Here is a 12,381-nt window from a genome sequence, read left to right on the forward strand (position 1 = left end):
GTCAAGGAATTAATCCATTTCTTCTAGATTTTCTAGTTTATCGGCATAGAGGTGTTTATAGTATTCTCTGATGGTAGTTTGTATTTCTGTGGGATTGGTGGTGATATCCTCTTTGTCATTTTTTATCGCGTCTATGTGATTCTTCTCTCCTTTCTTCTTTATTAGTCTTGCTAGCGGTCTATCAATTTTGTTGATCTTTTAAAAAAATCAGCTCCTGGATTCATTGATTTTTTGAAGGGTTTTTTGTGTCTCTATTTCCTTCAGTTCTGCTCTGATCTTAGTTATTTCTTGCCTTCTGCTAGCTTTTTAATTTGTTTGCTCTTAGAATTAAAGAGGAGATCTATGCTTTCTGCAGAAAACAACTGCCCACTGCCATGTGCACAAAGGGGACATCCTCTAATGGTGATAAGCGTGTAGGTTTAGAGGGATGTCTTCCCCTACGGGACCGTGCATAGCTTCTTGAATGGGAAAAGGCGATGGGCACAACCATGGCACTCAGAGAAGCTACAGGAGCACACAGGAAGGGAACCTGGTGTGGGCTGGCGGGTGCGCTGGCAACAAACTGGAGGAGGCTGTGAGGGAAGCTTCCTGATGAGGGCTCAGGTGGCAACTGTGACAACACGACTTGCTAAAGACACAAAAACTAGTTCAGCTTCTGAGCCTTTAATATTTCAGAAAAGAACCCAGGTATACATCATGTGCTCCAATTTTAAATGCAAGTGATTCAAGAAAATGAAGCTGACACTGAAAAGGGTTACAAAGAAAGGCCAGGGCCCCACTGCAACCAAACTAATTCCCAGACAAGTGTGGAAAGTCTCATCATTTAAAAGATTTAGATTTTATTTTTAAGAAAAGTAATGCATTGACATAATAAAAGAATATGAAAGAAAAGAATATGAATGTAAATGATGTAATTAAAGCTACTAAGAACAAGGCCGCTACTACAGCCAGACCGATGACTCCTTCCTAGATCTGTATCATCTCATTGCTCTCCATCTCCAGTGCCTTTATTCAACTGAATTTATTCAGAGTGAAAACTCCAAGAAAAAAAAGTCACCAACGCATTTAAGAATGCGGAGTATAAAGTACATTTTTAAAAATTCTACTTGAATCCTAATACAATTTAAAATCTCAGTGTAGAAAAAATTAACTACATTTTTCTGTCACAAAAGTACTGCACACCCACTGATTTTTAAAAATTCAACAGAAGTAACCCATTTAAAAACAGTCAAAAGACCTAAACAGACACCTCATCAAAGAAGATATACAGTTGGCAAATAAGCATATGAAGACATGCTCAACACCACATGTCATTAAAACAGCGAGTGCCACTAACATACTGATTAGAATGGCCAAAATCCAAAACACTGATGACACCAAATGCTGGCAAGGGTGTGCAGCAGCGGGAACTCTCATTCACTGCTGGTGGGAATGCAAAATGGCTCAGCCACTCTGTCAGATAGTTTGACATTTTGTAAAACTAAACATATTCTGGTCATAGGCTCCAGCAATTGCACTCTTTGGTAGTTATCTAAATGAGCTGAAAACTTACACTCACATAAAAACCTACACATGAATGTTTATAGCAGCTTTATTCATAACTGCTCAAACTTGAAAGCAAACAAGAGGTTTTTCAAGTAGGTAAATGGGTAGACACACTGTGGTACATCCAGACGACGGAATATTATCCAGGGCTACAAAGCAATGAGCTAGCCAGTCATGAAAAGACATGGAGGAACCTTAAAAACATATTAATCCATGAAAAAAAAGCCAATCTGAACAGGCTACTAACAGGATTCCAACTTTATGACATTCTGTAAACGTAAAATTACAGAGACAGTAAAAAGATCAGTGGTTGACAGTGTTGTGGGAAACGAGGGATGAACAGACAGAGCACAGAGGATGTTTAGCAGAGTAAAACTATTCTGTGTGCTATCATAACAGTGGATACATGTCATTACACATTTGTCCAAAGCCATAGGATGTACAACACCAACAGTGAACCCTAATGTGAACTATGGACATTGGCTAATAATGATATCAGTGGTGGTGCATCGATTACAACAAATGTTCCAATCTAGTGCTGGATGTTCACGATGCGAGAGTCTGTGTATGGTGGTGGAGAAGGGGCTTGTGAGAATTCTCTGCACTTTCTGCTCAATTTTGCTGTAAACCTAAAACTACTCTTTGGAAAAAAAGTTTATTGGCGAGGTGTGGTGGCTCACGCCTGTAATTGCAACACTGGGAGGCCAAGGTGGGTGAACTGCTTGAGACCAGGAGAGTTCAAGATAAGCCTGGGCAACATGATGAAACCCCGTCTCTACAAAAAAATACAAAAATTAGCCAGGTGCGCTGGGCACGGTGGCATATGCCTGTCATCCCAGCACTTTGGGAGGCCGAGGCGGGCAGATCACAAGGTCAAGAGATCGAGACCATCCTGGCTAACACAGTGAAACCCCGTCTTTACTAAAAATACAAAAAATTAGCTGGGCGCGGTGGTGGGCACCTGTAGTCCCAGCTACTAGGGAGGCTGAGGCAGGAGAATGGTGTGAACCCAGGAGGCGGAGCTTGCAGTGAGCCGAGATAGGGCCACTGCACACCAGCCTCGGCGACAGAGCGAGACTCCATCTCAAAAAAATAAAAATAAAAAAAATAGTCAGCCAGGTGTAGTGGCACACGCCTGTAGTCCCAGCTACTTGGGAGGCTGAGATGGGAGGATCACCTGAGCTTGGGAGGTTGAGGCTCCAGTGAGCCATGACTGTGCCATTGCATTCCAGCCTGGGCAACAGAGTGAGATGCCGTCTCAAAAATAAAGTTTATTAATTAAAACAAAAAAATCAAACATAACAGACAGACATAATGCAAAATGTCAGGCACCATCTTCACCTACAATTCCCAGTCCTGTTCCCCAGAGGCATACAAGGTTAATGAAATCCTATGTACCTTTTTAGAACTTCTATACATACACAAGATAAAAACTAGATATAATGTTCCCATATTATCCTTTTTCCTCTTCTTTTTAATTAAGGAATCAACTGAGTTTTTTACTGGGCACATGCCCAACCTACCAGCAACATATCTTCCAGGCTCCCTTGCGGCTAAGTAGGGCCATGCGACCAAGTTCCTTACCACATGATATGAACAGAGGTGATTCATGTCCCCTAAGAGGAAAGTGCTTCCCCTCCTCCATTTCTCGTTCCACCCTTCCCTGTGGGCTGCAATGTGGCTACGGTGCTCCTAGCTAGCTCTAAGCACAAGGAAGAAAAGTCCACTCTGGCCGTGGGTCTGAAACTCTTGCATGCCACGGAGCCCTTTGACACTCTGGTGATGCTATGAACTCCTTCCCAGACAAATGTTTCTACATTCATAAAATAAAACACAAAGTATTATAAATTATATTGAAACATAGTTAGCAAAATGTTTTTAAAAATGTGTTACAGTAATGCCTGTGCCTCTTTGTTAATACATTAAATAATAAATTCTGGTTGAGAATAAAATTACTGAAATTTCAAAGTAGGGTAAATGTTATGTGATATTTTTGAGACATCTGCAACAACAAAAACATGAACGAAAATATCTGTCATTTCTATGGGCTATAAAGTCATGGTTTCTGCTAACACTATGAGACCTGCTAGCTCCAGTCACAATGGAAGGACACACTAAACTTCACTTACAGGTTAGTGGAATAAAGATGTAGCTTTCCTTCCCATCCAAATTCACAGACCTCACGCTTCTCTCTGGATATGTTAGGTAACCCTTGCTCTATGGAACGGAGGGGCAATAAGAGAAGGAACTTCAGTTCCTGGACAACTTCATGGGAAAAAAGCTGATACTCTCCTTAGACCACATGCTCATGTCTGGACTACTGAGGGACAGAGACAGAACTGGCTCAAGGCAGTTGTGTTTAGGGGTCACTCTGATACAACAGTTTAGCATTAGTGCTGACTGCTACCTATGAACACTTTACAACAATCAAATGGGATTACACCGACTACACCATGTAGAGAAACAATATGTGGGGTGATCATGAGTTGGCTCTGTAAGCTAACAGCCTAGGTTCCAATTTCAGTTCTGCCACTTTCTGCTGTGTGGACTGTGGACTAGTTACTCAACCTGTGTCTCAGTTTTCTTACCTGTGAAATGAGGATAATAATGATACCTAACTAAATAGGTCACTGTGAGTTGTTGACATATGGAAAGTGATTACTAAGAAAGTGCCTGGCACACTATAAACCTCAATAAATGTTAATTATCATTACTATTAGTACTTGTACTATTCATGTTTGACTGTTTTTCTCACCATCCTAGATATCTTTCCACATAGGATATAGAAATCTGGTTTTATTTCTTCAAATCTTCATCATAATGTACCAGTCCTAATTATGTAATGTAACCAGTCCCTAATTATGAAGTGAGTATCTAGGATGTTTCTCAAAGTTTCATTCAAAAGGTTAACACAGCAATTATAGAGCAAGCTCTCTGACACTCCTCCACCAAACCTTTCGTCAGAAGATTGTGCATCAACTTTACTGAGGTCTAATTTACATACAATAAAATGCACTCATTTCAAGTGCACCGTTTGATGAGCCTCAGAATATTTTGTAAAAATAAGATAGAAGATATTAAATATACACTGATTTTTGTTTTTTGTTTTTTCCTGTACAAACAGTCTGGTCATGCCTTTTATTAATTTTTCTATTTAGGTATTAAGTGATTTTCTTATTGATTCATTACAGCTCTTTATATATTAAATACACCCACCTTTTGTCTGCCATATTTGTTTAAAACACCCTTCTGTTGGTTAGTGACATTTTAATAAAATCAGGTGGTTCAAAAAACTTGGTATAGTATAAGACACCTTAATTTTTTTCTTTCATGTTTTAAAAAGAACTTTCCCATTCTGAGACATGATAAAGGTCAATCTTCACTCACTTTCCTCATCCAGCACTCCATATTACTTTCTCAGGGCCAACTCTCCCAATGTTCCATGCTCAGTACCACATGCTCAGCACTGGTTACTCCCATCACAGTTGCAGTTTTACACTCTGTGTGTCCATGAGCCTTGAAAAGCCAGGGACAATGTCTATATGTTGTTCACCATTGTGTTCCCAGAACTTGGCACAGAAACTAGCACTGTAAATATATTTTCTAATTTTTATGTTTTCAATATTTACATTTAACTCTTTAATCACCTGAGAATCTACTTTATGATAGAGTATAAAAAAAGTTTCTACCTTCATTTTGTCCCATCATTTACAGAAGAATCCTTCCTTTTCCCACTGTTGTGACACACACTTTGTCATGAATGTATTATATACACACACTCACATACAAAGATCTCCACACTGAGTTCCTACTATACTGGGTCTGTTTCTTGTGTTACATTGTTCTGCCTACAGAATCTGTCAACATGGCATTGTCTTGATTGTTGTGGAGCTATATTATGTTTTAATAACTGACAGGACAAATCTCAAGTGCCATTCTTTCTCTAAGTGTATTAGTTAAAATCACTTAATCAAGCCCTCTTCTAATAAAAGATGGTATTTAAAATAAATTATTAAATTAAAATAGCAGGGAGCTCCTTGTTCCCTTCTCTTCTGTAATTTCATGGACTGTATGTGTCTACTCACTTGAGCAATCCAGCCCGGTGGAAGACGTAGAGGTCCTGCTCGAGGGTGCAGGTGTTGAAAGGGACCATTTTCACGAAGTTCTGGATGAGGATGAACTCGGGGGTGAGATGGGGCAGAGAAATTACACAGAAGTTCTTATCCTAACATCATCAAAAACCAGGACACAGAGAAAGAATTAAAAAAAATTAATCAAAAAACAAATTCCTCTAAAAAACACCAAGAAAAATAGAAGCAAAATGTGTTGATTGAGGATACTCAAATTACCTTTCCTATAATTTGGAAAATAATCACATAAAACAGGAAATAAGCAATTACAAGAGCATGAAAAAAATATCTTTGTGTCTCACTGAAACCTAAAAAAATGAATCTTATAAACAATGACAGTCATTCAGCATAACTCTTCTGTGGAAGTAGTTTTTATTTTTATTTATTTATTTATTTATTTATTTATTTATTTATTTTTTGGAAGTAGTTTTTAAACCAAGACAATTCATACTTGGAAGTTCACTTGTGTCACCAAGTCAATGAGGTAGCATGGTGTCCTAGCAAAGGCCCCTTGCTTACTAAGTGACCTTACACCAGTGGTCCCTTCCCCTTGCGAGATGGGAGGATGATACTCCAGGCTTCTTTTGGCTCTAAAATTCTGTGATTATCCATAAACCAATGTATACGTATTTTATCATGACATGATCCTAGCTGGGTGAATAGATCCATGAGCATGATTAAACCCAGGCAGTGGGTTTAGTTAGCAGACACAAGAGGTCTTGCATGTCCTGAGGGCTGCCATTCACCTAATTCTAGGCCTGCCCTGTCAGTACAATGGACAATGAAATGTGGCTAGTATTGGCAGAGGAACTAAATTTTAAATTTAATTTAATTTAAATTCATTTAAATTTAAAAAACTGATACTTAATTCCATTACTTGAAAAGTTTTATGTGTGCTTGGATTATGTGAATCTACATATCCAACTGTAAATTTTATAACATCTAAATACAGATGAACTATTTCTGATGAAAATTTAGTACTTGTATTGTGATGTACTATAAATGTGAAATATATATTAGATTTCAAAGACTTAGTATGAGAAAAAGAATGTAAATAGCTCAGTAATAAGTTTTCATATTGATTATATGTTGAAATGATTAAATTTGCCCAGGCTCATTTCTGTAATCCCAGTACTTTGGGGGGCCGAGATGAGAGGATCACTCGAGCCCAGGAGTTCGAGCCCAGCCTGGGCAAGATGGCGAGACCCCATTTCTACAATTTTTTTTTTTTAATTAGCTGGGCATGGTGGCATGTCCCAGCTATTTGGGAGGCTGAGGCAGGAAGATCCCTTGGGCCAAGGAGTTTGAGGCAGCAGTGAGCTATGATCGTGACATTGCGTGCAACAAAGTGAGACTCTATCTCTTTAAAAAAAGGATTGGGACACATTAAGTTAAATAAAAGATATTATCATATAAACTTCAGCTGTTCCTTTTTCTTTTTTTCCTCGTGGCTCTTGGAACATTCAGAATTACCAGTGTGGCTCACACTTCATGTCTGGACAGTGCTGCTCTAGGCTATCTGAGCTTCACGCAGCTGCCTGATCCTCTGCCAGGTCCCTGCAGAAGCAGCCTGCTCTTCCCAAAGCTAATTTGTCCCTTTGGGATCTCGCCTCCTCTTGAACCCTGTGAAGGCATTACTTGTGCTAATCCAAAACCCTGGGGACATCTGTGCAACTCAAAGGAGTGAATCATTGTTTGACCTTATCTTCCTTCTTTTTAGTAAATTAGTAGGACTCCTTTTGGGGGAACCTGAGAGTCAAGTTGCTGAAATACTCAAGTTGAAAATAAGGACTGGGTGCCAAGTCTGGGTGGGCTTCCTCTGGGAGGGAGAGACTAACTATAATGAGTTGCTTCATCTTGGATTTGAAGGATTAAGGATGAAACAATCAAGGTTATTTTTTTTCCTGTCGCCCATGTTCCGAAGTCAAATAGAACTGAAATGTAAACAGCTCTTTTACCTTTTTAAAGCCAGCATTACTTTTATAATGTTAAAGATTTACCTTCACATGCATGTTAAAGTAGAAAATAATTAAAATTAGTGAAATTTATTTGAGGAGTTTTTGAGGGAAAGCGACTTTGTAAATCCTATGTTCAGGGTAATCTACATTGTTTGGAAAGTGCCTTAATAAGCAATTTTTAAAAATTATGATGGAGAACATATTGCCTTATTTTAAAGCTTCATTATAATAACAAATGAGGAAATAAAACCTAACATCACATAGTTTTAAGACAAAATAATAAAACTATACTTGTTTTTGCCTCATTAGAAACAGTATCCAGGAAAAGTAAAGCAATAGATATTTTTCTTGAAATCAGTCAACTGAAGAAGTACAGTTGTTGACTTTACTTAATTAACAGGCCTGTCTTTATAAAAATGCATTTTGTCCCTCAAAACTTCCTTCCTCATTTTCTTTCCTTCAATAAAGAAGTGTAAGAGTTTGGTTAGATCTTCATCCCTAGACAACAATGAGACAAGAATGTAGGCAGAAGCCCGGGACACCCTGGCATGGAGAATCTTATTTGTACTTGGATATTAGCCTGCAGGCCCATTCATCAATGTGGGTTGAGCCCCCTCTACAAGCCAGGCATGAAGTCAGGCCTGAGGAACTAGTAGGGAAAGAAATGCCAACCTCAAAATCAACAAGTCCCTACTTTGCTACCCTCAGAAAAACAATATGATGGTTTCAGAATACTTGGAGCCAATATAATCTATAAAATAACATAACAGTGTCATTCACTTTAATTTCCAACATTTTCATATATTACTATAAATGATTTGATTGTGATAAAACACTGGTAAAGCTATGTCTAAAAGAAATTTTGCATTTAAAGAGAACTGCTAAAATAGCACGACTTAAAAATTCTTGAAAATGACAATATTTTCTATTTTTATGAGCTCATGACATGTCATTTGACCTTATTCTCTGAACACAAACCTCAACATTCACAGCATAATAAATTTATGGCATTTTACTTTTCTAGAAGTTCTCTAAGCTTACAAAATCAGTTCTCAAAATTCAGCATGTACTTACAGAAAAAAGACTGAAAACAAAATTCATAAAATCCAGCGACCTGTAAACAAGACAGTAAGCACTGTCAGTGCCCTGCAAGCAAATGCAACATCAGTGGACATTTACAGAGATTTACAGCTCCCTCCCTTCGGGCAGCTATTAGCCAACCACTAGTCAGAATGTGTGTCTAGGTGAACACTAATGGGGTGCATAAGTCGCAAGCTTCATATGTCAGTAATAAAGTATTCTGTAGAACTGAAGGCACTTTCACATCAATTAATAATCTCTGTGCATTTGAAAAGCCAACACAAAATTGGTCATTCTGTGCCTCCCATCATTCCCTTCTGTTTTGGAAGAGTTAAGAGGAGAGGTGGGAAATATTATAGGCTGCTTCTGATCTTTTTCCCTTTTATCTGTTGAAGATTTTCTGACTAGCTGCAGATGTACATTCATAGGCAAACCATAATGGGTCATCAAATTCCTGTTTCAAAATTCAAAAAGTATACTCTAAGCACAATCATATTTAAATGTACAGATAAAATAAATATACAGCAACAAATATAAAGGCTTTACAAGTTTTTAGATGTCTACAACATAATTAGAATAAGAATTTCTTTTCAATGTCCCAGATCTCCATAGAAGCTGAAAACTCAAGATGAAAAAAGTTAAAGTACAACAGGGGATGCTGGGAGATTGGGAACATGTTTAAGCAGATCCTCTGAAGAGGAACCGTCCAGCTATTCTTGGTCATCTAAAAGACAATCTAGAGCCTTCCACTCCATCAAAATGGGCCAATCATTTCCTCTTCGAGATGGTTCTATGAACAGATGAGGAGTGGGTGCTAAGGAGATGTGGAATCCAGGCACTGAGGGCAACGTCCAGTGTCCAGACCACAGGAGAACAGCAAGCACTGAATATGTGGGTGTTCTGGAGGGGCGGGGTGGGTGGCTGTGAGGTCTGGTGGGCGCCAGGGTTTTAGACAAAGCCCAGCACCATGCATGCCTCCTCCTTGCTGTAGCCCTGGATTGCTGTTGGGTGTCAACTTATCCCCTGCTGAGATATTCCATGTGGCTGAGGCTCCAGCTGCAGATTCGGCATGGAGGATGAGCTAAGGGATGGAGCCCATCTTCTCCATCTCCTTGTGGCATGGGCTTGTCACAGCCGTTGGCTCAGGAATGAACACACAGTCCTGTCAGGCCTCATGAGACTTTGGCTGGAAAAAGCTGGGCCCATCCTGGCAAGTCCTCCTCACTGGATTTTGATGCAGACCTGGGACTGTCAGTGGTTTTAGGCCCAGGATGGGGCACTCCTCTGAGAAGGGGTCCAACAGCAGGGAAGTAGAGTGATATGGTTTGGCTGTGTCCCCACCCAAATCTCATCTTGAATGGTAGCTCCCATAATTCCCAGGTGTTGTGGGAGGGACCCTATGGGAGATAACTGAATCATGGGGGCGGTTCCCCCGTACTGTTCTCATGGTATTGAATAAGTCTCACGAGACCTCATGGTTTTATAAGGGGAAACCCCTTTCACTTGGCTCTCATTGTCTCTTTGCCTGCCGCCATGTAAGACATGGCTTTCGTCCTCCTCCATGACCATGAGGCCTCCCCAGCCATGCGGAACTGTGAGTTCATTAAACCTCTTTTTCTTTATAAATCACCCAGTCTTGAGTATGTCATTATCACCAGCATGAAAACAGACTAACACACAGGGTGAAGAGGTAGAGAGAGAAACTTGGTCCTTGATTTGGTTATCTAAATAAATCCTAGATCAAGCCATATTTAAGATAGTCTCACCACTGGAGTTATCCTTAGTTATGTGAGGCAATTATTCAATTTTTTTTTCAAAGCCAGTTTGGTTGGATTTTCTGTTACTTGCAGCCGAAGACTCTAGACAACTAGTAACCCAAACCCAAATTCTCCAAGAAATGCAAACTTTACAGAATGGGAGCAGCATGTGGTCATGTAAGTGATAATTTTCCAGATTCCCAATTGTTACATAGGTGGGCCAGCTTTCTAGCCCACTTCTGTAGCCCTTGTTAAAATTTGATAGACTAGAATCTCTGGATGGGGCTTAGGAATTTGTGGTTTTTAAAAATTCCCCAGGAGATTAGGATGCAGGCCAGGTTTGGAAATTACTGGCTCTGTAAAGTTAAAATGTTGGGCCACCAATACCAGAAGAGATTCTCACTGTGACAGCCAGCCAGAAGGTCAGTACTTGCCTTGCTTCATATTTCTCATCAATACAAAATAGCTGAATACAAAAAGCAGCTGAGGCTCCCCTGTAGATGGGGCGGAAGTGGATGGGCTCTTCAGGCAGTAAGAGTGATGCCAAGCTCCTACTGCTCACATGGTGATCCTGTGCATATCCAGTGGAGACGTCACTGAGTTTTTCTATGTCCTAGAGCAAGGAGACAGGAGGAGCCAATGAGATTCCTGTCAATTCCCTGTAAATTAGTGGGCTGGTGGTTGCATTATCTCTACCTGACACCGTTCTGAGGATAGGTGTGACTGTCTCACCCAAAACAACTCATCCTGGGCCAGGCCTGGTTTTAAGGAGAGGTTCTTAATGAGATATTCAAAATTCATAAAATGTTTTTAAAAACTAGTTCTCCAATGAGAAAACATGGACACAGGGAGGGGAACAACACACACTGGGGCCTGTCAGGGGGGTAGGGGGGAAAGGGAGGGAGAGCATTAAGACAAATACCTAATGCAGGCAGGGCTTAAAACCTAGATGACGGGTTGATAGGTGCAGCAAATCACCGTGGCACATGTATACCTAGGTAACAAACCTGCACATTCTGCACATGTATCCCAGAACTTAAAATAAAATAAAAAAAATAAAGAAAAAAAAACTAGTTCTCACATGAAGGTCCACACGAGACAAATAGTTTCAGTTGGCCTTTCACATAGGGTCCATATTTTAACTGCATCCCGGGGTAGAGATTAGAGCCTGGTAGTATTATATATATATTATAATAACTCTGGAAGCAAAACACCTCTGTCCCCAAAACTGTTTTCATCGTGATACAAGAATTTTTGGATCTTGGGACTGGTCAGGTGGTCCTGGGAGTAACTGTGGTGGGGAGGTGGAGCCCAGGAAGGTCCAATGGACCACAGCCACCTGGAAAGTCAGGGCTGAGGCTGTTCTGTCTTGGTTTAGGTGCATCTAAAAAGGTGTCATAACTCAGAAGATGATTCCCTTTGAGATCCCTCATGGAGTTCTTTTAAATCAAAGTAATACATGCATATAGAAAAATTTAAAATTATATTAGCACCGAACATCTATTAAGAAAATCAGCAGTTCTCTGTCCTTCCAAGTCTCTACCCCCATTGAATAGAACTTTCAACCTTTTCATTTCTTTGGGTATTTATTTACCTTTATATTTCTGAACAATATGCTTATGGTGCTATTTCTAAATTCATTAGTTTTTAGAATTTCCTACTGGATATTGATGTAGTGGCTAGATTAATCCCTCTTATACTACCCTCTTCCCCACATCTTATCCCCCAGGATAATTACATCACAATTCAGGGTTAAATCCTTAAGTATTTACACTAACATGAATGTGTAAGTTCTGTTGTTGTTGCTGAGCAAAGTAGTGTAATATGACAATGTTTTCATCTGTGTGCTTAGTTTTTATTCACTGGGTTTGCTAAGTTTCTCACTTCCTTTATCAGATTTGCCAAGTGTTG

At 39.7% G+C, this 12,381-nt stretch overlaps 1 protein-coding gene across 1 annotated transcript in view; it reads right to left on the reverse strand.

Moving 5' to 3' along the window:
* CFAP61 (cilia and flagella associated protein 61) overlaps positions 1–12,381 on the reverse strand; it is a 310,458-nt gene that overhangs the window by 192,672 nt on the left and 105,405 nt on the right. Inside the window, exons 13-15 of the mRNA XM_032142470.2 lie at positions 10,905–11,083; positions 8,708–8,747; positions 5,631–5,770 (exon numbers count right to left, since the gene is read on the reverse strand). Coding sequence (XP_031998361.1) covers positions 5,631–5,770; positions 8,708–8,747; positions 10,905–11,083 — 359 coding nt within the window. The remainder of the gene's footprint in view (positions 1–5,630; positions 5,771–8,707; positions 8,748–10,904; positions 11,084–12,381) is intronic.

This window comes from Hylobates moloch, unplaced genomic scaffold (assembly GCF_009828535.3).
Source record: "Hylobates moloch isolate HMO894 unplaced genomic scaffold, HMol_V3 SCAFFOLD_21, whole genome shotgun sequence".
Lineage (NCBI taxonomy): Eukaryota > Metazoa > Chordata > Mammalia > Primates > Hylobatidae > Hylobates > Hylobates moloch.